This window comes from Heloderma suspectum, chromosome 2, assembly GCF_057233095.1.
Source record: "Heloderma suspectum isolate Gila_16-S chromosome 2, 16-S_ref, whole genome shotgun sequence".
Classification (NCBI taxonomy): Eukaryota; Metazoa; Chordata; class Lepidosauria; order Squamata; family Helodermatidae; genus Heloderma; species Heloderma suspectum.
In genome coordinates, this window is record NC_139459.1 from 362,134,492 (window position 1) to 362,162,439 (window position 27,948).

Below are 27,948 nucleotides of genomic sequence, written 5' to 3' on the forward strand. Positions count from 1 at the left end.
ACACACACACACGAAGGATTTAAGGGAAAGGGAACACTAAGAAATTTAAGGGAATTTAAACAATCTAGAAGAAGGATTTCAGGGAAAGGGAACACTAAGAAATGGAAATGAGTAGGGCTGGGTAGGTACTGGGAAGAAGAAACAAGTAAATGCTGCACTAGCACAATCCAATAATAACTCTCCTCCTACACTTCTGCCAACTCCCTCTCACACTGGGAAATGAAAGCAGAATCTCCTTTTATATACAACTCCTCCTCCACCACTGTGATTGGAGACTGCTGGGTTAAAAGTTCAGCCCTATTGGCAGCTAGAGATGTCACTTGCCAAAGCTCAGTTCCCCACTCCCAACTCCTCCTCTCCCCCTCCCTATTCTTAAGCAAATTGTTGCATTTCCCAGACAGGCTTTCTGGGCTTCAGAATCATCTGGATCAGTCCGAAGCGATCCGAAGCCATTCGGATTGATCCGACCTGCTTCAGACCACTTTGGACCAATCCGGATCCGCTTTGAATCTGGACCGATTCAGTCCGAATCACCCTGCTTTGGTTCAGAATTTGGATCCAGATCCGAAGAGATGCACAGCCCTAGCATCCTAGAAATGGGTGGGATCCACTTACCTCTGCAAGATGCTTCTCACATCCTAGAGGGGAAAAGAGAGACAGAAGCTGGAGCTCAGTGCCCGCCACACATCACTCTAGGAAAATGCACTCTGGTATATTCAACTGGTGATGGTTCTGCACAGCACCCTCCACTCAAGGACTAAGGAAAATGGATATACGTTCCCATAATGGTGGTTAAAGAGGCCTTGGCCAAAGTCTCAGGCTTTCAGAAGAGAGAGGAGCTGATATGTATGTTAAGGGACATATCTCTGGGGGTTGGGGCTGTGCTGGGAGCTAGAGAGGGCTACCTGTTTCTTTCTTTGCAAGGTCTGATAAATTTGGTACTCTTCGTATATTGTAAGAAAACACTCTCAAAAGGTAGCATATCCCTTATAAAATAAGAGGGATGGCAAAAATGACAGTGCATCCAGCCCTGAAGTAATACATAAGAGAAACCCTGCTCGATGAGACCAGGCTCCATCTATTCCAGCTAGGGATGTATGGATTCATTAAATCCATTCTGACTATGTTTCACAGATTGTCAGGCATCTTTCATTCCGCTCATCCCTCTCATTGATGGGATCTGATTTTTTTTAACCAGCATTTCATTCTATTTGATCTAATTGGCATTAGCACTAATTCACACTAATTTGCGCTAATGTGAATTAGTGCAACTCCCCACTCCAAAAAGTGGAAAACTGGTCTGCAGAATCCACGTAACTTGGGAAAAGCCAGTCCGCTTCACAACCCTCAGGTCGGATTCATAGAAATCCAAACACCATTGAATCCACTGCGGATTTCTCCAACATCCCTAATTGCAGCATCCTGTCTCAATAATGGCCAAACAGATGCTTTTGGAAAGGCCATAAGCAAAGCATGAACAATGTCTAATTTGGAGGCATTAGGACACTGCAGAGAGGGGGAAACAGCAAGAGATTCCATCGTCGCTACATAGAAACTGCTAGTTTTATACAAAGGTAAAGATACGGTCTTGTTTATCCTGGATGCTCCTGTATGTAAGAGGGCTGGTTCTCAATACATCAAAGTAAATGGGCCTCCTTACTGCTTGTGAAGGAGGCAAAGTTTCTGGAACCAGTGTCCCCCTGAAGAGAGTCCTGAATGGTTTCTGCCACCATCTTACCTGCAGGAGTTCACTTGCTGGCTGCTGACACTTCTTCTCCATCTCTCGGATGATATTGTCAAGAGAGGAGAATTCCCTGGAAAGTTTGGCCAGCTGGTCATCCCTTTTCCTTGCAATCTCCTTCTCCAGCAATTCTATCTGGGCCAGCAGATGTTTTTCTTGTTCTTCCAGGAACTGCCGTAGTTGTCTGAACTGAGCCACTGTCTTTTCCCTCTCTGCTTTGGTTTGCTTCTGCAAGAAGTGAATGGAAAGGGGAGAAAAGGAGGCTAATGTCAGGAATAGGGTCAGTCTTCACAGCGTCAAGAGCCTTGTAAGCATTTTATAGTGAAGGCCCTTTTAAGTTTACACAGATATTAAACCAAAATTCAATAGAGAAAGATTTTCTGAAAGATGTACCACTCTCAGAATTACCTCTCATTAACAATTGTTATGATAGATCAAGCCATTCCAAATAACAGATGTTCTGTGGAGCAGGGCTGCCTTGTGGCTTTGATTCTTCTGCACTATATATTACATCACCCACATCTTTGTTCAAGTACTGGTTCCCTTCCTAGTAATATGAGAGCCGATGTGGTGTAGTGGCAAGAGTGTTGGACTGGGAGCTGGGAGATCCGGGTTCTAGTCCCCACTCGGCCATGAAAGCTCACTGGGTGACTTTGGGCCACTCACAGACTCTCAGCCCAACCCACCTCACAGGATTGTTGTTGTGAGGATAAAATGGAGAGGAGGAGGAGGATAATGTAAGCCGCCTTGGGTTCCTTGCGAGAGGAAGAAAGGCGGGGTATAAATGCAATAAATAAAATAAATAAATAAATAAATAATATTGGCGCTTACGAGCAATTCTTGGTTTGCCTTTTCTGTGTCGGCTTTATATGCCAGAATTTTTTCTCCCTCCTTCCTCAGAATCTCCAGGCGAGTAAGCATCAGATCCTGATGAGAAAAGAAAATGTTCCGGTGTGGCTCGAAGAAAGAGGAGTTGAACAACATACTTCTCCCTACCATGCAATGCTATACCGGGCAAAGGGGGCTCCCAAGTGCTTTCTTTATCCCATTGCAGCGTACAAATAGGTTACTACACCTACTTAGAGTGAGTTTAACAGGCACTGAGATGGGACGGGCTGAGGGGGGCCATATTACCACAACCTGTCGAAACTCTGATTCAGTTAACTGCTTTTGCAGAATTCTCTACTTTAGAAATATCTTTTGATATCTTAAGCCACCCAGAGAGCTATGGCTTTTGGGCAGCATAGAAATGTAATAAATGTATGAAATGAATACATGAGGAAAGCCAAACATTTTTTTCTGTCAGTATTTCAAGGCCTTCCCTAGAGCCAAAATTGCAAGGGATCGCATTGTTCCTCAGTTCTTCCTGCTACAAACGCCAAACACCAAGAGACGGGCAGCCATTTTAGAAGTGTGCCAAGGCAGCTGTCACCACAGTGCAAAAATGGCAGAAAGGGCAGGAACTTCTGAGGCAAGATGCAGCCCTGGTAAATATACCAATACCTGCAGCCCAGCCCACATCCAGCATCATGCTTCCCAATGACAGAGCTTCCCGTTGTCCTGAGATTTTAAAATTCATTAGGAATGGGATTGTACAGGATATCTGGAAAGATCTTACAAGGAGCGGGGTGGGGAGAGAGACATATAAGAAGCAGAGAGCGTGCAGCTCCTCCCCGTCAAGATCTGGGAGCTCAGAAGGTTCAGAGTCTCCCTCCATTATAAAACAAAATGGAGTCTCCCTCCCTCCATTATAAAACTAAACTAAACTACAAACCCCAGAGACCTAAGGGCTCCGAAGTCCTAACTGAACAATTGAAATCAATGAGCATTAAGCACACAGTTATATGCTTTTCTCCCATTCATTTTAGAGCTGGAACATCCAGAACACAGGGTGTGTGTGAACAAACACACACACAAACATTGTTTATGGCAGTATAGCCTAATGGTTGAAGACAATCCTGTACTCTATTTAATGATATTATGTTTTGGTCTACTCTTGAATCTTTGTATATGGTATGCACAATTGCATTTATAGAACCGTATCTCATTGTAATGGCCTTTGGCTATATACAATAAGAATTACCTAAAAATTACAGAGTTTCTTGCTGGAGCCTTGCAAAACTGCAGCTGAGTGAGAGGGTGGGGCATGTGAGAGTTCAGCAACTGGGAAAGCAGGAAGAGATATTGGCCTGGTTTGCATGATCACTGCAGCCCACCGTGGCTCATTAGCCGTGGTGGGTTGTGGTTAGGGATGTCAGAGAAATCTGCCGCGGACCCCAATGAGGCCGAATTCAAAGGAATCCAGCCTCCAGAGTCCGGTGCACTCAACTCCACCCCCCACCCCCCTGAATCCGCTAGCCTATCGCAGGGAAAAACACAGACACAAATGGTGTAGTGGACAGCTGCATTTAGGTTAATCTAAGAGCTTTACGGCTGCAAATGGCGTCCACTATGCCATTTGTGTCCGGAGATCCCTCAGCCAGTGATATGGCATGCCAATGGCAGCCATATCGCCAACAATACGGAGCCGGCAACTGGCTCCGCAGAATTGCTGCAGGGCGGAGACGGACGAAGAGGATTCCAGGAAGAGGGACGGATCGCCTCCCCCCGGGGGCGGATTCCCACCCAGAACACCAGGTAGGGAATCCACCCATCCCTACTTGCCAGTAATGGAACAACAGTCTGTCATTACCAGGCTCCATGCACTGTTGAGAAGAATAGCCAAAGGACGCTCTACTTTGGACTCTTCGCAAAAGCCAGCGAGGTGTGGTGGTGAGAGTGTTGGACTGGGAGCCGGGAGATCCGGGTTCTAGGCCCCACCCAGCCATGGAAGCTCACTGGGTAACTTTGGGCCAGCCACAGACTCTCAGCCCAACCTACCTCACAGGGCTGTTGTTGTGAGGATAAAATGGAGAGGAGGAGGAGAGTGTAAGCCACCTTGGGTTCCTTGCAAGAGGAAAAAAGGTGGGATATAAATGCAATAAAGAAATAAGGTTCCAGCCCTGCAATCAGATGACACTGGCTTACGGGAACACTGAAACCCACCTATTTTAAGTCCCTTGGAGGAGAATGTTGCAGATGAGCAAACAGCAGTACAGTCGCAACCTTGCTTGATACCATCTGTATACTCCTTGCCACTATCTGCTACTGAGCCCCCTAAGACCATCTCTTCAGGAAAATTGAATCTAACTGAGCTGGGATTCTTTGAAAACAAATTGCAAAATGTTACAGTGGAGATAATTTATTATCCCCTCCTTCTGTGCATCCTCTGAGAAATAGGCCCACAGCTCTGCTTCTCCCTCAAACTGTGTATCATGCTGCACAGAACTGTACAGCAAATGAACACTCCTTAGGATTAGAACTTGTATGTGAGTGGTGGTCAACTTCACCCTCTCGGACTCCAGCAATAGATAGGCCATGTGGTGACAGGGATAGTGGAATTACATCTCAAGGAACAGGATCTCATAAACAAACTGTTGCTATGCCTAAGAGGGCTGGTCAGTGCTGACTATTTTCCTCCTCACAGGCTGGCATCACTACTTCAACGAGAGTACTTTCCTGGAATGTCACAGGATGGGCTTCCAAACTGGTAGATGGAAATTGTAAACAGTTTTGTACCCAGTTTGAAGTGTTTTTTATTCAAGAAACCTGGGTTACCTCTACGGCTGTTCCCACCTTTCCTGGGCACCTTGCACACATCCAACCAGCAAGTAAATCAGATAGCAGAGGTCATGCCCAGGGCGGCCTAGCAACTATGATTTCAGTGGATAGGAACTCAAATATTTTACAGCTTGATGTAAGCATTAGCAGTAATATCTTAATTCTTCAGGTGGACTGGCCTTCAGGACTAAAAATCTTTTCAATAAATGTATACCCCACCCCACCCCCTCTGTAGAATTCAAAGCATGAAGGTACTTCTATGTGGACTGAACTCAATCAGGTCTTCTCCACCTTATTTAAAGCACAGACTGACCCAAAAATTCTAATAGGAGGCAATATGGGTGCTAGAATAGGGCAAAATAACTGTAAAATGGGCAAGAAAGTGGGAGTCATACCAGAAGATCTGGTCTCTCTCCCTACCAGAAGTTCCAATGACTCTCAGTTTAACAAAGCTGGCCAATTCCTTTTTGCTCTTGTTTTAAAGTTTCACTTACATATATGCAATGGAACAGATATAGATACAAATTCGAACTTATATACATATGTTGGCCCGAGGGATAGGAGTGTGATAGATTTTATGATCCTCTCACAATCGGCTTTATCCTGTTTCAACAATTTTAAAGTTCTTGCTAGACCAGAGAGTGATCACATGCCAATTCAAATATCTCTTCTGTTACCAACTGGGAAAGTGCCTCCTGTGTTTAGGGATGTCAGAGAATTCCGCGACGGATCTTGGTGAGGCCGAATGCCAGTGCATTCGGCCCCCTGAAATCCATCACGGAACGAAGCCCCCGCCCCCCCAACCCACGAAAGACGCGCAGGACGAAGTCCCCGCCTCCCCCAACCCACAAAAGGCGCACAAAACAGAGCACTTACCTGCTCCCATCCGCACTGCTTTGCGAATGGCGGCCGTCCTGCGGCCGTCATTCACTTCCTCTTCCTAGCTGTGATAGGTGACGTAAATACTTACGTCGCCTATTACAGCTAATGCAGGGATGCCATTTGCGTCCCTGCAGAGGCCGTGATAGGCTACGTAAGTATTTACGTAGCCTATAACAGCAGGGGGGAAAAAACCCAGCGTACGCAAAGGGCGGCAGCTACCGCCATTTGCATATGCTGGGTTTTTTCCCCCCTGCCGTGATAGGCTACGTAAATATTTATGTAGCCTATCATGTCTAAATACAGGGACGCAAATGGCGGCAGCTACAGCAGCCGCCATTTGCGTCCCTGCAGGGCTGCCCAGCGGCCGGATGTCTGGCTGCGGGCAGCTGGAGCTGGCCGGTGGCTCCATGGCTTGGCCGCGGAGCGGAGCCAGCCGGGCAGGATTCCGGGGGGGGAGGACCGGATCGCCCCCCCTGACGAGGATTCCGGGAGGAGGGACGGAGCGCCTTCCCCCCCCAGCGGAAACAGAACAGAACGGAAGGTAAGTATTCCGTCCATACCTACCTGTGTTTGCTTCTGCAGATAATCTGATAACGCAAGGAGAAAAAAGGCTGTGTTGAAATGGTAGCTGCAAGAAGTAGTAAACGTATTCCTAGTGACTGCCAAGATGTTATTTTTGAGAGAGCCATTTCTTACTTCTCCGGATCCCCTGGGAACTTATGAAAAAATAGTACAAGAACTTAGACCCTTTATGGTCACTACCAAAGCGTCCGATTTAGGCTTGCACACTAGCCAAGGCTGGTTTGATAAGCAGTATACTGCTCAGAAACGCAGGTTGGCAGGAGCAATCAGGAGACTAAAAGAAGACTCTTTAGAGAGCAATCCTATGGCCGCTAGACACTGTCTAGAGGGCCATAGGATATGCTCATTTCCTGGAACTGACCTCGGAGGCAGTGCGGAGAAGCCCCATCCTCTGCGCTCACAAGAGGAGTGCGGAGTGACTGAAAAGGGCTGGGGCCGGGGGGCATTCCGGGGTGGGAAGAGCAGAGCTGTGCGTACGACACATCCTATGTGTCATACAGCAGCTTCCTCTCCCGGTCGGCCCCTGCACCGCTAGACAGCTGAAAACAGCTGTCTACCAAAAGATAGCAAGGCAAGAGAGGCACAGAGGGAACAATCCCCCCATCCCTCTCCTGCCTTGCTTTGGATAGGCAGTCGCCCCGAGCTCGGGGGCGGCGCCTATCTAATTAGGATTGCACCCTTAGAAAACTTTACCACTTACATCTGCTTGCGTAAGGAGTATAAAAATTTTCTGCACCAGAAAAAGGACGAGTACATACGACAATCCTGGATGGAACTAGGGCTAGCAACTCTGGGATGAGATTCAACTAGATTCTGGACGCTAGTGACAAAAGGGACAAGGGGATGCCATGGTGCTCATGGTACGCAATTATCATATCTAGTTTAGCCCCCAAAATTTCTTATTAGGGTGACTTTACAGAGAAGTTCCCAAGAAGAATTCACAGCTATTCCCCTTCCCTATCAAGCTGTACAATGATTTCTTACCTTGTACTCTTGGGAAACCTCCTCGATAGGAAGCGCCTTATGATGTTCATGTTCCTTGGATTTGTCACACACCAGACAAATGGGGGTTTCATCGTCCTTACAGAAGAGTTTTAGGGGCTCTTGGTGTTTCTCACAGATGGGACTCCGAGCAGCAGCCATGGCTGTCTCACAAGGAAAACAGAGTTAGAGCTTTTCTAGACAAGGCTGTTTCTACTTCTGGTTTCATTGCAGAATTAAGATTAGAGCTGTACCTGGATTATTTTCCTTTCCTGCCTTTCCATACTTTCCGCCATATAACAGAATAACACAGTTACACTAGTGGGGACTAGCACTTTGTTTCACTTTCACAAAAATACTGGATTTTCCCCACTCCACAAAAACCTAGTGAAATTGCTTTTAAAAATCAGGTGTGAAACTGGATGATGCTAATGTCCTCTAAACCACCCATAAACAACCACAAGTGAAGAATGATGAGCACATAATAAAAGCCTCATAGAAAACCTCTTAGTTACACTTTCTTTAGTGTTTTCCTTTCTGTAAATGCCTCACTGACCACCAGTTGTCACCATGAATGACAAATTGGCATACATGAGAACTCCATTCACTCTAAAAGACTAAAATCCGTTATTATTATTTAGTCTGGAAACACTAAAATCCAGAATTTTTCATCAGAAATAATAACAGAGCAAAAATCTAGATCCATTTCAATCGGGCTTCAGGCCTGGTTTTGGAACGGAAACTGCCTTGGTCGCCCTGTGGGATGACCTCTGCCGGGAGAGGGACAGGGGGAGTGCGACCCTGTTGATTCTCCTCGACCTCTCAGCAGCTTTCGATACCATCCACCATGGTATCCTTCTGGATAGGTTGTCTGGGTTGGGAGTTGGAGGCACTGCACTACAGTGGTTCCGCTCCTACTTGGATGGCCAATTCCAGAAGGTGGTGCTGGGGGATTATTGCTCTGTGCCATGGCAATTGTGCCATGGGGTTCCACAGGGCTCTATTTTATCCCCCATGCTGTTTAACATCTACATGAAACCGCTGGGGGAGGTTATCCGGAGGTGTGGGCTGAGGTGCCATGATGACACCCAGCTCTACCTCTCTTTCTCATCAAAACCAGGTGAGGCAGTGGCTGTTCTGAATCAGTGCCTCGGCACGGTAATGGACTGGATGAGGGCCAATAAACTGAAACTCAATCCAGACAAGACGGAGGTACTGTTAGTGCGTGGTTTGTCTGCCCGGCTAGGTGATATTCAACCTGTTCTGGAGGGGGTTGCACTCCCCCTAAAGGACCAGGTTCGTAGTTTGGGGGTGCTCTTGGATCCAGAACTGTCACTTGAGGCACAGGTGAACTCAGTGGCACGGAGCACTTTTTATCAGCTTAGGCTGCTATACCAACTACGCCCTTATCTGGACAGAGATAGCCTAGCTACAGTTATCCATGCTCTGATAACTTCTCGTCTGGATTACTGCAATGCGTTATACATGGGGCTGCCTTTGAAAACGGTCCGGAAACTTCAGCTGGTCCAAAATAGGGCAGCAAGATTGTTAACAGGGACTGGCCTGCGAGCTCATATTATGCCAGTACTTTTCCAGCTGCACTGGCTGCCAGTCCATTTCCGGGCCCGATTCAAAGTGCTGGTGTTAACATTCAAAGCCCTTAACTGCTTGGGGCCAGGTTACCCGAAGGATCGCCTCCTCCCATATGTGCCTGCCCGGACCTTAAGATCATCGTCAGCGGCCCTTCTCCGTGAGCCCCTGCCAAAGGAAGTGAGGCGGGTGGCTACTAGGAGGAGGGCTTTTTCTGCTGAGGCACCCCGGCTCTGGAATGAGCTCCCTAGTGAGGTTTGCCTGGCATCTACATTGTATTTCTTTCGGCGCCAGGTGAAGACCTTTTTATTTTCCCAGGCATTTTAGCATTTTAGCTTTCTAAATTTTTAGCTTTGCTGTTTTAAATCTGTATTTTAAACTCCTGCACTGCTGCTAGGTTTTATTGTGGTTGTATTGTTATATTGTGGTTTTAATGTTCTATGTATTTTAAATTGTTTTATTGTGTGTTGTTTGGTTTTAATTTTTGTGAACCGCCCAGAGAGCTTCGGCTATTGGGCAGTATAGAAATAAATAAATAAATAAATAAATTGTCCCTCACCCCCACTCTTTTTGCTCTGTTTACCATTCTGCCCGATGAAGAGTTCTATAGAACTTGAATGCTTGTATTATATTTTGTGATCCTTGAGTTCGCCTAATGAAAGGTATGCCCAAAATGAATTTTGGATTTTTTTTCTAATTGCCAACATGGCTACGTCTGTTTTTTTCTGAAAAATTAGTTGAGGGAAGAGACAAACTGAGGAGGGGTGTGTGTGTGTGTGTGTGTGTGTACGCATACACACACATACAGGAGAGAAAGACGGAGACATATAAGAGAGAGGAATGTGGAGAGAGGCAGAGAGGAAGGAAGTGTGTGGTGTTGCTACCAAACTGGGTCCATGGATGTCTTCCCCTTTCCAAGTCCCTTTTTTTTCCCATTACCTTCTGGGGTTAGGGATGGGAGTTAAATAACATAACTGCTAAAATAATGACATTCCAAAGTTGGAACAGTTTCAGAAATAACATGTTCCTCAATCGATCCAGCTCCAATATAACGTTTAGCACGTGAGCAAAATGAAACAATGTGGAATTAGAACTACAGATCAGGTGGTGAGTGTTAGCTTGAGTGTTGTTTTTCCTTCCTCCCCCCGACCCCATGACATGAGTCTGATGTAGGGATGTACGAAAGTCACTTCCCTTTTCGAAGGGTGATATTTGCAGTGCGGGGGAGGCGCTCCATCCCTCCCCCCGAAATTCTCTCCGGCCGGCTCCACTCCATGGCGATTCCGCGGAGCTGCTGGCCAGGGCCGCCCGCAGCCGGACATCCGGCCGCTGGACAGCCTGCAGCCGTCGCTATTTGTGTCCCTGTATTTTGCCGTGATAGGCTACGTAAATATTTATGTAGCCTATCACGGCAAAAAAAAAACGACAGCGAATGCAAATGGCAGTGGCTGTGGCGGCCGCCATTTGCGTTCCCTTTTTTTTTGGCCATGATAGGCTACGTAAATATTTACGTAGCCTATTACAGCAAAAGAGATGGGCACAAATGGCAGCCACTACGCCATTTGCACCCCCTCTTTTGTCGTAATAGCCTACGTAAATATTTACGTAGGCTATCGCAGCCACACAAAAAAAGGGAACGCAAATGGCGGCCGCCGTAGCCACCGCCATTTGCGTTCCCTTTTTTTGGCCGTGATAGGCTACGTAAATACTTACGCAGCCTATCACAGCTTCCGCAGGGACGCAAATGGCGTCCCTGCGTTAGCCATGATAAGCTACGTAAGTATTTATGTAGCCTATCACGGCTATAGTGAAGAAGCAAATGGCGGCCGCGGACATGGCCACCATTCGCAAAGCAGCGCAAACGGCAGCATGTAGGTGTCCCGTTTCGCGCGCCTTTCGGGGGGCGGGGGGGCTTCGTTCCGCCACGGATTTCGGGGGGCCAAATGCACTGGCATTCAGCCTCACCGAGATCCGTGGCGGAAGTCTCTGACATCCCTAGTCTGATGTCTACATGAAATGCCCAAACTTCCTGGCTCATGGGAACGACTGGACTGGAAGTGGCTTCAGTTACTTCACTTTCCCATGTTGTGTCATTTCCAAATGTTCCAAAGAGTTACCGTTCCTAGTAGAGTTCCTGTCTGTTAAGTTACTTTCATAGTTTATCCATTATAACCATTCCACATTTTAACTAGTTCCACGTTCCAAATAGTGTATTCTTTCCAGTGGAGGCTCATGGCCAATCTAACTGGTGGGGCAGAAAGGGGATCACTGGAGGTGGAGCCGGGGGGGGGGGGAATCACTGGAGGCGGAGCCAAGGATACCTACAGGAGTAAGGATTGTGACCAGAAGTTCTGTTATATGGATGACCATTATATGAAGAAACAGATAATCACAGGCTTTTTAAGTGTGGCCCAGCAAGCCCAAAACAGGAGGAATTTAGCCAGGATTATGTGTTCTAAGGCAACTTATCAATTATTGGAAGCAGGGGGCGGGGGGGACCCATTTTAGACACAGGAAAACTGAGGCAGCAGGCAATTCAAGTCGATGCTGAGTATGGGTTACATAATTATTGGGTTCAGAACATTAATTTTGCCCAGCACATAGAAAACAGGAGAAATTTAACCAGTCTGTTCTAAGGCGTTACTTTGCACCACCAAAAGAAAGGGTAAAAAAAAAAAAGACTGAGGGCTTCTCCACATTATGGAAAAATCCCACAGCCTTACCGTGGCTTTCTGCTCCTGTTTCTGTGGTGCGATTCGGATGGGCTTCTTTAAACACCGAACACGTCACATGACGTGGAATTGAAAAGGCCCTTTCTTGGTAGCTTTCTATATTTTCAATGAAACACCACCATCTAGTGGCCGAATTATAGTGCTACGCCAGCATTATGCACTAGCAATATCCCACTTTTTAAAAAAAAAAATCAGCTTATCTCTGAACTTTTGAAAGCAGGATAAATGGGGAAAAGCATGGGAGACATCCTGGAGGTTGATGGTGTCATGTAAAGGACCCGCAAACGTCTGCAAGTGGCCAATCACAAGAGTGCAATAAATCACTCGTGGAGAGACAACCTGAGAAACATTGTGTATAGCACTACAAAATGGTGGCCAGGCATGGACCATAATTCATTACTTAAGGCAAGTATAATGGAGGACAAAAAAGGCCCCAATTTCAAAGCACTTTAGACCACCACCATCACCACCACCACCCCAATTTATCCAGAATAGCAACACAGAGAAATCAATTTCTAGCAGAGGCCACTGAAAGATTTTTTTTTTTTTTCTAGTCATGGCAGGGGTAGTTTAAACAAGATGGAAACAAAGTTTTTTGTTGCATTTTACAACCCAGCACCATGAATTTCTCCAGACCCCAAAACAGAGAATGGAAAGATTTTTAAATAAAGAACATACCAGTATAAATATGAAAAAAAGCAGTCATGGTCTCTTCTCTCTCTCTCTCTCTCTCTCTCCTTCCCCCAACTTTCTATAGTATTAATGAGGAAGGGGAGAGTGGATCTGAACGGCCACTGAAAAATTCCTGAGATTATAAAGTACCTTATAATTTTAATAAGGTTTAGGTACCTATATTGTTATGATATGTAAGTAGCTTTTAATTGTTTGCTATTGTAAATAAATATTAGTAATATGTTCCTGTTTATTTTTTATTTTAATTTAATTATATATTATATCTAGTCTGGTCTATTCCTTTTTTTATTTTATATAAATCTAATGTGCAATCAGCAATCAGTACTATCAAAGGCTAACAGTATTGTGTTTTAACTACTCTTATCTACTTCACAAGGATATTATATTTGCAGTTTGACTTGGTCTATATTTACTCTAGTCCATCAGTAAGCTGTTTTATTTTTTTATTATATATTTAATCAATTTGTTAAACTAATTTCAGTTTTATTTAATATTTACTTACCGAAGCAAACAAAAAAATTAAGTTCCTTTTGATTTCAATTGTATAGTATGCCAATTATGTTTTATTAATTTCATTATTTTAGGTGCAATAACACGTTTAATTAAAAACAGTGTGAATTATCTAATTTTTCTGCTTTGTTTTAACCTATATTAATGATTTAATCTGTTGTAATCATTAAAGTAGATAGGTAGTATAAAAAGCCTTCCAGGAACGATGTAGCATCATAATGTTTATAACAAAACTAAGAGTTCCATCTCTTGCTAGTTACAAGCCCTTCCCGGAATGACATTATTTTGGAACTGTTCTATGTAACCATTATGCAGTTGAAACTGGAATAGATGGAATGGTTCTGCATATATAATGTTTTGGCACATCTCTAGCTGGGGGTTCTGCCTCCTAATTCCTGGCCAAGGCACCTGTCTCTTGGGTGAAGAAGGAGAAGAGAGAAATGCACTCTTTCTATACTCAGTAGCACTCTTACTATTACATTGGGTGTTTGATAACAGAAATTCCTATTCCAAGTGGCTCCTGATGAACCCCAACAGAGACTAAGCCCTAGGGCTGGAGCAGGGGCTGTCTACTAATCCAGTTCTGAATTTCTTGGGTGAGGAAAGTAGGCCGAGCCAGGCAACAATAGTGTCATCGTAGTGCAAGCAACAATTTTCTACTCCAGCAGCAGCCCATTCCACATACATGCTGCACATTGGGGCAAATAACTTCAGGGTCATGAATGCAAAGCAGATTGGGGGGGAAGGGGGGTCTAATGCAGACAGCGGTACAAAAGCACTCCTTGGAACACACCTTGTTTATTTTCCAGCAATCGTATTGCTCTACCTGCAGGGACTGTAGTTCTCCTTGATTCTAAAATGAAGGGTCAATATCTAATCTGAAACCTGCCAGGCAGATTTCCCTGAGGCACAGCACCATGCCTGGACCCTTCCAGTGATAGTCACATTAGTAGACAGTTGGGCCTTCAATTACCTATGTCACATGCAAGGTCACTTGTGAGCTTCATGCAGGTTGGGGATTGGGACTCAAACATCCTGGAATAACTACTGCTTGCAATTCTGGTCTGTACCACATCAGATGGTATATATTCAAAGGTGTCCCCATGTAAAAAGCTCTCATACCTAGGGATGTCCAAGAATTCCGCCACGGACTCCATTGAGGCCAGATTCTTTTGAATCCAGCCTCCGGAGACCGTGGCGGAACAGCCCCACCTACCTCCGCCTCCCGCCGGACCCATGCGGAGCCGGATCCTCCTCGCCGGCCGGCTCCATACAGCAAGCGATACAGTCGCCGTTGCTGTGCTGTATCGCTGAGCACTCACTGCAGGAAGGGATCTGGACGCAAATGGCATCTGCTACGCCATTTGCGGCCGTAAAGGTCTTAGATTAAGCTAAATGCAGCCATTTATGGCTGCATTTAGCTTAATCTAAAACCTTTACGGCCGCAAATGGCGTAGCAGATGCCATTTGCATCCCTGTTTTTTCATGCGATAGGCTACACAAATATCTACGTAAATACAAATGCATAGCCTTTCGCGTGAAAAAACAGGGACGCAAATGGCGCAGCGGATCCCCTTTGCATCCGGATCCCCTCATGAAGTGAGTGCTCAGTGATACAGCACAGCAATGGCGGCCATATCGCTTGCTGTACGGAGCTGGCCGGTGGCTCTGCAGAGTCGCTGCAAAGCAAAGCCAGCCAACGAGAATTCCGGGGGGAGGAACGGATCGCCTCCTCCCCTGCCGACCCCCCCCCGCCCCAGACTGGCAGGTGGGGGATTCGTACATCCCTACTCATTCTACAGTAGCACATTAAAGAGAAGTCTGCTAAACCTTACTTTTTCATGAGCTATACCTGCACGGAGTATTGTATTTCAAAACAAAGGGTAAAAACATTTAAAATTTAAAAAAGAAAACCTCATGTGCAACCTAAAGGAGTTCAAATCATGACTCATTCCAGTCTTACCTTTTCACCCAGGCCTTCCCTCACTGATTGTGCTGCCCAGTTCTAGTTTTCTGATTTTAAGGGTGCAACAAGCTATGCATGTTTAGACAGAAAACAGTCCTATAACTCCCAGCATCCCTGGGAATTGAAGGCCTTTTTTCTGTCTGAACATGCATATGACTGAGTGCTAAAGGTTTTAATTAAGGGTGTCATTTTTTAAGCATATTTAACTGAGATGTTTTATATTTTCTGATTTTAATGTTTAACAGTGGATGTTTTCTATTTTAATTTTATCTTGTAAACTGCTTTGAGATGCTTTTTTAGAGATGACTAAGCAGTCTATACATTGATAGAAGAAGGAGAAGGAGGAAGAGGAAGAATTTACTAGATATCATAGGATGATAGTAAATGAGTGAAGGGAAGTTTTGACGTCTCTTATCAGCTGGCACCGCATACTACTGTTATTTCAGCTGCTGCCCTTTGTTTCTTTTGAGAGACAGAGATGGAAATTACTTCTTCTGTATAATATTAACTGCTACTGTACATGTCAGCAAATAAGTTAATTAGTCATCATTTTATCACTCAGTGGTAGGGAACCTCTGGCCCATCTGAGGCCTCTCCCCATCCCAGAAACCCCACCCTCTAGGCCCTAGGTGGTGGTTTCTGAAAGCCCTGCTCTCCCCCATCTTTTATGATGGGAACATTTATCTGATAGGCAGGGCTTCTTGGAATATGCAATACATTTGTGAATCCAAAGTCTGTTTGAAGTATGACATCTCAGTGCAAAACTGTACAATAGGTGTGATGGTAATTCACATGTCTTGTTTTTCTTTTTTAAATAACAGGCGTTAGGGGACCGGATGAGAATCAGCAGTGCAACATGTGGGAAGGGGATATTTAACCCTTTCTCCTGCACTGTGGTCTTTATGACAATCCCTCCCCTTGAAGCTAATATTTTTTTTCCTGGGAGGGAAGCTTCCATTGGTGCAAATCCATCTTCCCTCCTGCAGCAAAAAGCAGTTTGGCAGCGGGGGCGGGGGGAGTTCACTGGGACCATGGTGTGGGGGGGAAATAGTTAATTGCCTCCTTACTTGTATTTTTATCCCAGTCTTAATCAGCCCACACACACACACACCCCTGCAATTTAAAAAAGGAAAGACAGGTATGTGAAATCCAATCATGATTTCACATGTGGTCTAGCGTGATCCTAACAGAATATGCATTTGTCCTGAGAGAGCTGATTACCAGAGATCAACACATGAACCAAGCACATAATGTTACCACACAGCCTTGCATACATGTACATTCATATGTTACAAGTATGCACACGTATCGCCTCACGGAGAGGCACTTCACGCTTTGGCAATACATAGGGTACCCAAGTGTAGAATGTGGGGATATGTAGAAATGACAGATTGGTAACTAGACTCTCTGATACGAAACATTAGCCGTGAGGCGAAGACCAGCAATTAGAATAATTGGACAAGTTTTTATTACTGAAAGGAAGAATTAAGAAGCATTCAGATAGTACTAATGAAGAAATAGCATCTGAACAGAACTATCAACATAACTATGGAGATTCAGATAAAGAGAAAGTGCAAGTGGCAAGGAGGGAGGAAGGGAGCCCCTCAGCGCCAGAAAAGGAGATGAGTGGGGGCTAAGGATAGGGAGGGGTACATAGGACACCTAGGCACCATGGGGCAAATGCAATGTGTGTATGACTCAGGATTAGGCCGGGGTAGGCAACATCCATGGGCTTTAGGTGCATGATAGAGGTTGGAGAGACAAGAACAAGAGGAAGTTGGAAAGACGGAGGATTAGTGGGGGACGTGCACCTCCAGATGTCATTAAACTCCAACTCCCATCAGCTCTAGCCAACATAGACAATAGTCAGGGTGACGGGAGTGGTAGTGCAACAACATCTGGAAGGTAACAGGTTCCCTACCACTGAATTAGAATGTGAATCTTACCTGTTCTTGTCAGGGGAAAAAAAAGCCTTCTTATCCAGGAATGGGGTTGAGTGCTCCTGATCAGGAAGTCTCGTGCTGAATCACAGCGTTGTCTTGGAGCAGGTCTGCGACGAGGAAATATTCAGATTCTGAGTGAAGTGATCTAATCTGAAGAGATGATAGTGAATCTGAATGTGTGCCCCAGAGGTGGCAGTGTCTCTGGTACAGAGCTTGGCCCCTTCTGGTCTATGGATAATGTCTGTACACACTTTCCATTTGTGTATCCTACCCAGGCAGAATGGGGATTATTGATTGAAGGTGCTTAGGGTGATGCCTTAAAGTGGCAGCATGAAATTGCTCGTTGGTAACATCAGCCGTAATGATTACAGAAGACAGCAAAATAATTTGGAAGTTCTAAGGGGCTAAAGAAGCTCTCAGGGGCTGTATTCCACCAGTGGGTTGGGCCAAATACAAAAGGGACAAGGCCAAAAATGCTAAAAACACCAGCATCTTTAGTTTAAAGCGCTCGCTGCCAGTAGAGTCTTAGGAGAGGTGTTTCAACTCTTTTGAATGATGAAAAAACTGCACAACAGGCAGGTAACCACCAAATGATTGGGGGGAAACAGGAGGCACCAGGGAAAAGGGCATGGCCTTCTGGGGAACCCCAGACCGTCAGATTGGGGCCCCAGGAGGAATGGATTTGGCCCAAGGCCTTGGATTCTGCACCTGTCTTAAGGGCTCTGTTGAAATGATGGGCATATTCATTTTCATATCTACAGCCTTCAACTGATTGCTCATCTCCCGCTTGAAATTTGAGGAGTGAATTTTCTGCTTGCTAGATTGGGCTGGTTCTGCAGAGAAAGTGGCCGTGGACAATGATTCAGATAGTTGCATATTGCCATCCCCATAGGTCCCCTGTTCCTAAGCCTGATGCCCCTTTCCTGTGCTGGCCCAGGGAACATCCCCTCCTCACATCCCACCTGCAGCCCTCTGCATCCTTCACCCCTCAAGCCACCCCCCTCCCCATGACTCCCAGGCCACCACCACCCCTTCCCGACATGCACACCATGGCTGATCCCTGTTCTTGCTGGGGTGTAGATGTCAGGAAAAGAGGCCGGGGGCTCCAAGCACTGAATGCTCTTCTCCTCCATCCATCAGGCTCCCCAACCATCATGCCAGAGTTACCTGCTAGTTGTGTCAAGCCGAAATCAAGGATGAGCTGTGTGGAGTCACAAGGCAGTCTCTCCTTTCTTTGTGGACTGTCAGTGTCTTACTCTTCCTGCATGGAGAGTCACAGGGTTGTGATAAAGAATGGATTTGAGGAGTCTGGGCAGTTGGCAGCCCAACGCTCTTGTTGCTGTGCTCCTGCCCTTTTGCTGCTTCAGAGTGAAACAGCTGCTCCAGGACATTCTTTATCATTTATGAACCCAAAGCCTGAAGTACAAAGTCCAAACCCCTGCAAGTAGGTTCAGGGACAAGGAGGGGAGGGGCTTTCTGCCTGTGCAAAGAAGGCAGTAGGGAGCGTCCCTCCCCCGTTTCTTCTGTGTCATACTTTGCCCCATTTAAAACATTGCTATAGGGTTAATCCTATGCACAATAAACCTGGAGTAGGCTCTATTAAACACAATGGAACTCCCTTCCGGGTAAGTGTGCACAGGATTGCGCTGCACCTCCCACTTTGGCTACCTCTGTCCCCATTCATGTGTGACGTGCCTTGCAGATGGCCTGTGGAGGCAGAACCAGTAAAGGATTATATATACATACAATGGACTATATAGTAAATCCCCCTGATTATCCCATTTTTATCCCCACAATAACACTGTGAGGTATGTCAGACTGAGAGTTGTTTGTCTAAGGCCACCCAGCAGCCTTGATAGCTGATCAGGAATTTGAACCCAGGTCTCACTGGTTGGACACTCTTTATTGCTTCTTATGGTTCTACATTGTTTACCACTGTATTAATCTGGAGGCCTGATCTACTCAGGGCCTAGTCAAAACAGATTATTTGGATTGCCAAGATGAAACTAGACCACTTGTGAAAGGAATGACAGTTTATGGATAGAAAATGGATGCAGAATAAAAGTGCAAATAAAGCTCACTCATCTCTTCAGCCGATGAAGCTGGCACCTTCATTGCAGCTGACTGTACACCGGGGTCCCCATCAGCAGTGTACGAAACATCGTTCCTAGGACCAAAGTTCTCCAGGCTGGTTCTACACATTTCCCCCCATAGAGCGAGACTAAATTGGGTGGGCCTTAGCCCAATCCTTTATACCCTTTCCCGATATTCTATGACATGCTCAGAGCATCACAGGAAGTTGATTAATTACCTTCTCTATGACTAAGAGGTCCCAACATTCCAACACAAGAGCCAGTGTGGTGTAGTGGTGAGAGTGTTGGACTGGGAGCTGGGAGATCCAGGTTCTAGTCCCCACTCAGCCATGGAAGCTCACTGGGTGACTTTGGGCCACTCACAGCCTCTCAGCCCAACCTACCTCACAGGGTTGTTGTTATGAGGATAAAGTGGAGAGGAGGAAGAGGATAATGTAAGCCACCTTCGGTTCCTTGCAAGAGGAAAAAGGCGGGATATAAAGGCAATCAATCAATCAATCAATCAAACAATCTCCTCAGTGAGATAGAAAAGTAAAGCAAACAGAGGAAATTAGGCAGCTGCGTAACTATTGACCTGGAAGCTTCTTTGTAGGGCCTACTCTGTGTATACAAAAAACTGTCCTTTATTCTATGCTAGACAGGCCATTATACATTTAAAAAACTGTGCAGGGCATGGCTGTGGAAACTCACTGGACTCCTTGCCAGTTTTCTGGTGTCAAACACGCTACACTACACCCCTGAGTTTTCATGGTCATCCATGCACGGTGTTCCATTGAGCAAGGAAAGCAGGTACAATATTTTTCTAAGTCTACAGGCTAAATATAAAGCAAAGATGCATAAATATATAAAGCAAACAATAACCAATCTAACGATGGGGTAAAGCATCATGATACATAGAACCAATCTAACGATGGGGTAAAGCATCATGATACATTCCAAAACTTGAATGTCACCTTAGCTAGTGCATTGAACTAACCCTATTCATAACTCCCAATAAGAAATTTGCACTTGCTTAGACAATCCTAAAATTTCATTCCCATCTTGATATCATTCTATCGCATCAGTAACTTTCACCAAACATTCAACTGAGCTTGCATTTTAAATTGGTCCTTGCTGATGAATATAAAAAGTCATTTCATTCCATTTCATTTCTTATATTTCTATACCGCCCCATAGCCGAAGCTCTCTGGGCAGCTCACAAAAATCGGCCCGAGACTATGATTTTGTCCTTCCCAAGCTTGTATTTGTTCTGTTTTATATCGAGTAAACCCTTGTTCGGTCTTGACAAACGTGACATTAGATTTACATGTCTGTACAAGGGGGTCCTCACACACTAGGGCCTGCCGTTGTGCAGTGATGACACACAGACAGTGATGTCCATTCTCCGTCACCTTTGGGGATTGATCCCCCAAAGCTTCCCTTGTACACAGGCCCCCTTCTTCAGTATGGCTCAGGTCAGTAACAGACAAGGCCCAAAGCTAGTCATTAAGCGATCACCTACCCGGTGGGCCTCTCCCTGTTGGTCACAAAAGGCTTTGTTGGTTAACTCATTGTCTACTTCCCAGTCACCCTAAAAATAAGGAATCCACATCCTGTTTTGGAGAACAATTGGCATTGCCACAAAGAGGTTGCCAATGTATTCATTCCCTTGCATGACCACTTCTACCTTAGCTCTTACCTGTGGCCACTGAACGTTAACATACTTTCCCTTTGTGTCTGTCCTCCTGTAGGAGGGTACTCAGCCCCTCACCTCTGTGTAACTGTGACATATGACATTGTAATAGGCTGACCATATTTCCTTGAGACAAAAACGGGATATTGGGATGACAAAAACAGGACGGGGTTTTTTACAGCGGAGAGTTCCGCTGTAATAAAAAAGCAGCTAACAGCCTGTTGGGCCGAAATACGAGTCTGAAAAGCCCGAATCAGACTGAATGTAGGGCAGAAAGAAAGAATATCTAAGGTTGGAATGATGGTAGAAATAACAGTATGACCCACCCTCCTGGCTCCCACATGCTGAATGGGGCTTAGCGGCCACCTCTTGAATTCCCCGCCACTGCAGACAAGCCAGGGGGCGGCCTCTGAGCGTGGCTAGCTCAAGAAGCCTGGCCCTGGCTGGATAAAGGAAACGGAGCTCCCTCTTTCATCCCACTAGTAGTTTTCCTGCACTCATTGATTAGTTTTTTACAAAAAATTAAGAACAGGACAAAATTGACATTTATATTAAAACGACGGGACGGTTGGGAAATATGAAAAAAAACGGTACTGTCCCGTTTAAAATGGTACGTATGGTCAGCCTACATTGTAATAACATCAGGTCGGCATTTTGCACGGTGACACATTCTGTGTACAATGGTAGCTTATAGTAAAGCTTCACTAGTTTCTACCTGAGTACGTGCCAAGCTCAGGTTGACATTCTTATACAAAGCCAAAGTTAAATTGGCCCTTTGATGTACAATCTGGGGTTGTATGTCCACTTAGCACTGCTGCAACTGTGTCATGGAGTACAAATATCATCTGGCTCTGAACACCTTATTATTCATAGCTCCAATGTCAATCCCATTTTCATTTCTGGCTATGGCCCCCGCTCCTCCTAGTAATGTGTCCCACCAAGACCTTTTGTACCACCCGCCCAACCACTGCAAAAGTATCAGGTGGGAAACTGGTTTTGGAGAGTTATTTATTTTATTTTTATTTATTTATTTCAAATATTTCTTGGTGGCCTTTCAGGGCAGAAGCCCTCCCAAGGCGGCTTACAGCAATAAAATACATAAAAACAGTTAAAATATTAAAGTGATAAAAACATAAGAACAATAAAAACAACAATAAAACCAGCAATTATGTTAACAGCAGTAACAGCAACAATAGCAGTCATATCAAGAGAAGGCCAAGGTAAAATAATCTGTTTTCAAGGCCTTCTTAAAAGTCTGCAATGATGGAGCATGGTGGACCTCCAATGGCAACTTGTTCCAAAGGTGTGGGGCCACTGCAGAGAAGGCCTTCTCACTTGTGGTCACCCACCTGACTGCTGTCACGGGTGGGCAAATGAAAAGGGCCTCTCTTTCTGATCTTAAAGCGCGGGCCAGCTGATATGGGTGAAGGCGGTCCTTCAAGTAACTTGGTCCCAAACCGTTTACGGCTGTAAAGGTCAAAACCAGCACTTCGAACAGGGCTCGGAAATGCACCAGTAACCAGTGCAGCTGGCGCAGTATAGGCGTTATGTGATCGAATCGCCTCACCCCCACGAAGACTCGGGCGGCCGCATTCTGCACGAGCTGGAGTTTCTGAACCATCTTCAAAGGCAGCCCCACGTATAGTGCATTGCAGTAGTCCAGCCTGGACATTACAAGTGCATGGATAACTGAGGCAAGGTCCGTCCTCTCCAGATTGGGCCGCAGCTCATGTTCCAGCCTAAGCTGGTAAAAAGCACTCCTGGACACCACAGCCGCCTGGGCTTCCCCAGTTAGCTCAGAGTCCAGGAGGACTCCCAGGAAAGGAAAGCCTTACAGCCAATGAGTTTACTCCAGAAATAAAACCCCCAGCACATGCCCACACAAAGCAGGACAAAGCGCTAAAGGGAAAATACACAGGGAGGAAATGGCAAAGAGAGCCAGCGGATGACATCCTAGTTGTGCATCTCTTCATCTCTGCCTCCCTTGCCCCCTTCTGCTCCACTCCAGCCCTTTTGTTTTTTCCTTTAAAGTGAGTTTTAAAGTGCACTTTCACTTTAACGAAGGAGCGAAAAAGCAAAGTTGTGTGTGCAGCATCCCGCCCTTTAAACCTCCTCCCCCCCAAAAAAAAAACAGGGACTTAAAGCACACTTTCACCTTAATGGTCTGTGCAGCATCCCCCTCCGCTTTTAAACTCTTTCTTCCCCTAAACATGAACGGCGGAACGACTCTCCATGAAACCGTCTTTGCGGCTCTCCTGCCACCACCTTGACTGCGAACATCATAGGGAGACCCAGGGTGGGTGGACACTGCGCTTGTATGCCAGGGGGCTTCTGTGTGCATCTCTTCATCTCTGCCTGACTGTGCCCTCCAGTATCATCTCCCCAGACTCAGAAGGGATAGTGTGTTGAAGTGGAGGTCACTATCCCTAATCTCTGCTGTAGGTTTCTCTGAAGTGCAAACCAACCCTTATTCAGAAGAATCGCAGGCTCAGACTCTCTTTGGCTCAGACATTACCTGGCAGGCAGGCTGGCAGAGTTTTTGTTTTTTTTAGTGATGTGCTTTTTTCTTTTTCTAGCACACACAAAATGAATATTTTATATTTATGTTTGGGGGGGGGGGGTTTAGCCACACCACACCTGCCAATTTTCAAACAGTTTTTAATTTAAAAAATGATGCAAAGGAACTGAAGGGGCTGAGAGTGTAGCAAGTGCATATCACTATCCAGTTTAAACTTTGCCGTTGGTGACCTCCGATGACCTCAGGCTCTCAGTGGTCTTCTGACAAAGGCAGGAAGACACAGCAACCCTGCCAGGCGGGACCTGTGCTAGTTCTAGAGCTAATACATGGCAACAGGCACTGACCTCACATTCTGTACGGAAGAGTGGCCTGGGGCCACAAGCAAATCAACAATGCCTTGCCCACCATGGCAGATTTATTCTTGAAACAGGACAGTGCCTTGCCCACCAGGGCAAATTATTCCTGAAACAGGACAGTGTTTTGCCCGCTGTATTGCAATGTGGACGCATTGCTTTGCTTGACCACAACACAAGCACACACACAGAGAGATACAGAACAAATACAGAACTCCCTACAAGCCAAGACAAGGGTTTTATTTATTATTTTATATTTAATTTTTTTAAGGAAAACATGTAAAGTTTAAGAAATAAAGGAGGGAGGCAGGGAAGGGAAGGAGGATAAGAGCCAAGAGCAAGCAAAGAATGGGGGGGGGGGGAACCTTTCTTTAATTTATGTTTTTGGAGCATCAATTCCAGAAAAGAAATAGATAGTTCACTCCGCCTCGTCCTCTCGCCTTCCCCCCTTCCCCCTCTCCCTCCCCCTCCGCATAATCTTTCAGAACCTGGTACATTTTGGAGACACCCTGTCTGCGCTGCTCGGAGGCATAAGAAGAGCTACAGATCTCCGAGGTGGACAACGCACCTTGTGGAGGAGCCACTTCACTTCAGGGTGCCTCAGTGCTGTCTGATCCACTTCGTATCACAATGAGGCCCCTCCGAATCAGCCCGCTTCGCCTCGTTATTCGGGCTTAGTAGCGAAGCAGCCTCACCACCCTCCAGCATCCTGAGTGTTCTCAGGCTTCCCTTAGCTGCTATTCACATAACAAAAACATGTATGTTAATTGCATTTATGCTGTGTCCCTATTGTGCAGTATAGAAATGGAATATATAAGTAGTTTAGCCCCAGTGATTTCTTATTCTTACTGGAGTGACTTTACAGGGAACTTCCCAAGAAGAAGCCACAGTTACTCCCCCTCTCCATCAAGATTGATTTCCTACCTTGTACTCCTCAGAAACCTCCTCCAGAGGAGCCACCTTGTGATTTTCATGTTCCTTGGACCTGTCACACACCACGCAGATGGGGGTTTCATGGTCCTTACAAAAGAGCTTCAGGGGCTCCTGGTGGCGCTCGCAGACTCTCCCCTTCCCTTCTGCCCCTTTTACCTCCCAATGTTGAAATTTCTTGGCATATTTGGACAAAGTTAGCCAGCTGCCTATTTGGGCTGAGGTTCGTCTTCCGGAAGGTTCCTCTGCACTGGGGGCAGGGGGCCTCTGTCCCTGGCCCCATCTACATGAGCCATTTACCCCGGTGCTGCTTCGAAGGGAAGACCTTTGTGGCAGATGACGCAGTTCCCGCTTCACAGCCCAGTCATGGTTTTCATGGAGAAATCCGGGTTTTCTCAGAGTCCATTGGCTGCGAAGTTTCCACTTGCTTCGGGTTCACTGCAGGGTGTGTGTGTTTTCATGGAGAAATCCGGGTTTTCTCAGAGTCCATTGGCTGCGAAGTTTCCACTTGCTTCGGGTTCACTGTGGGGTTTGAGCTGTCCGTCCCTTCCTCGGATTGACATCGCAGCGTGGTCAGCGATGCCCCCCCCCTTCGCCGCTCCGCACTTGCAGAGGCATGAAGGAGCGGGCTGGGGGAAGCCACGCTGATTGGTGGAAGGGAGAGTAGCCTGGGGCGGGGGGAGAGCAGAGGGGCAGACGTGTCTCCCAGGAAGCAACTCATTGCCTTCAGTTCCACGTCGCAGCCTCCCACTTTACCTATCGAGCTTGAGAGCAGAGACGTGCAGCTACGAAGCAGCACAGCCGAGAAATGATGGATGCCTGTGGATTTGCAGTTGAGCAAGGGTGGGTGCCAGGGTGGGGGATTTTCATAAACATGTACTCAGAAGCACTTCATCGAGCCTATGTTTGTGGGGGGGGGGGAGCCTGTTGACTGGGCAGTTAAGAGACTGCATGCTACTCGCTCTCTCCTCCTCCCCAGCTCCACGCTCTCTGCTCTCAGAGCGGGCTCAATTTCCCGAGGTAACGGCTGCCTGCCTGCCCGCCCGCCCGCCTCAGAAACACGTATGCAGGGTTTGCTATGAGCATCTACTCACAAGCAAGTCCCACATGCCAGCCGCGCCCCCTCCTCCCCAGCTCCCCGCTCTCTGCTCTCCCCAGCTCAGGAAACCCGCTTTAATACTTCATCTACTGCCCCCACTGTTAATTCGCAACACTAATAGTATTGTGTTACTACTACAATTGTATTGTGTTATTGTGTGTAGTATTGTGTTAATTCGCAACGCAGCTCCGACGGAACGAACAATGAAATCGGCCCCTGACTCCCTCCAGCCCTGGCTCAGGCAGGCTCAGCAGAAATTGTGCCCACACTCTGCAACGGTCACGGGATCCGTGCAATAATCCAGGCAGATGGGACAAGTGGCTTCCTCACAGAGCTCCTGGACGGGACCCCCAGCAGCAGCCATGGCTTCCACACACGGCAGACAGAATTCGTTCCACTTTCTTTGCTTTCAGTAAGTGGGCGTTTACCTGCTTGTAAATGACTCATCTCGAAATCATCAGCATGTGATGATTTCCAGGAGGATCAGTCTCTTGATAAAGAAAATTTATTTTATGAAAATTGGGCATGAACTTAGGGGGGAGCATCACATTTGTATATTTTCACCTGGTTTGCACATCACAGTGGCAAATTGTGGGGTAAAAGATTTAAAAGATGATTTGCGGGGACGCATGCCATGCGCAAGCTGCTCCCACATTTTATAAACAACCTCTGATCACCCCAATCAGGGGCCTACAGGTCAAACACTTTAGAATCTGCTCCAGAATCTCCCCAGGTGTTGATCCCAGGCTTACTGGTCCATAATTCCCTGGATCTTCCTTTTTGCCCCTTTTGAAGATAGGGACAACTTTGCCCTCCTCCAGTCCTCTGGTACTTCACTCGTTCTCCAGGATTTCTCAAAGACAGTAGATAGACGTTCTGGGAGTCCATCTGCCTGCTCCTTCAACACCTTGGGATGCAATTCATTATTCATCTGGACTCGGAGTCTTGAACTCATTTAAGGTGCTTAGGTATTCCCTGACTGTCTCTCTGTCAACCTCAAGCTGCCCTTCAGCCTGTTTGTCAAATATACTAGATATACCAGACTGAGCCAAAATACGAGTTCAGCAGTTCCACCTTTCCTTTGTCACCTGTCAGCATTTTGCTATCTTTGCTACGCAGCTGGTCTACTGTTACTTTGGTCCTCCTTTTACTTTTAATGTATCTGAAGAAGCCCTTCTTGCTATTCTTAGCATCCCTCCCCAACCTCAGCTCATTCTGGGCTTTAGCCTTCCTGTCACCATCTCTGCAGCTCCTGACTAGCCTGTACACTCCCTGAGTTCCCTGTCCCTCCTTCCACCTCCTATATGTGCCCTTTTTGATTTTCAGACCATTGCGAAGCTTTTTGGGTAGCCACATTGGCTTCTTCTGTTGTCCTCCTGATTCTTGGAGTGGTGGGAAAACATGGGACGGTTAGGAGTAGGAGACAACGCCATCAGGACCCCCCCCCCCAATTCCATAAATGAGGCAGAGTGATGGTGCAGTCAAAGACTGGCCTGGAAGCGCCCTCAGTCTCAGTTCCGGCACAGATGACTCCCTGCTACACACACAGACCTCTCTCAGCTCACCCCTTCCCTTTGTCTACTCATCTTTCTTTGTGGTGCTAATCTCCCCCAGTCACCTATGGCCTTTTGGGGCCACTGTGAAGAGAACCACCTTTCCCTAGAGTATCCCACTCAGGACTGAGGCCACCCAATGTAGTGAAACCCCACAGGTTTTCTGCTGCCGTTCCCTTTTCAAATGCTTTGGGACTTGGATCTATGGAATAAATACATCAATACTGCCAGGCTTCCTATCAGGAAAAACACATTTAGGGTGCAAGCACGTGCTTGTTTAGAAAGAAAAAAAATCCTACAACTCCCAACATTCCCCAGCCAGCCATGTCTAAACATGCATAGATTGTGTCCTTATGCTTTGCCCCGTAGCCCTGCAAATTTCAGTCCAGCCGCAGGGGGACCGTCTCTCCCCAGGAAGGCCACAGCAGGGGGAGATGGGAAGCAGGGCCA

General features: G+C 46.4%; 1 protein-coding gene across 6 annotated transcripts in view; it reads right to left on the reverse strand.

Annotated features, from left to right (window-relative positions):
- Positions 1-26,300, reverse strand: part of LOC146355664 (E3 ubiquitin-protein ligase TRIM7-like) — a 36,793-nt gene extending 10,493 nt beyond the window's left edge. Inside the window, exons 1-6 of one of the 6 annotated variants that reach the window (XM_084841089.1) lie at positions 18,448-18,650; positions 17,284-17,387; positions 7,850-8,010; positions 2,573-2,668; positions 1,739-1,969; positions 616-638 (exon numbers count right to left, since the gene is read on the reverse strand). In XM_084841089.1, coding sequence (XP_084697215.1) covers positions 616-638; positions 1,739-1,969; positions 2,573-2,668; positions 7,850-8,008 — 509 coding nt within the window. In that variant the 5' untranslated portion in view covers positions 8,009-8,010; positions 17,284-17,387; positions 18,448-18,650. Of the gene's footprint in view, positions 1-615; positions 639-1,738; positions 1,970-2,572; positions 2,669-2,717; positions 2,734-7,849; positions 8,011-17,283; positions 17,431-18,447; positions 18,651-24,840; positions 25,122-26,143 lie in introns of those variants that run through there. The other 5 variants (XM_084841088.1, XM_084841090.1, XM_084841093.1 and 2 more) reach the window with 5 other exon arrangements.
- Between the last annotated feature and the right edge of the window lie 1,648 nt (positions 26,301-27,948).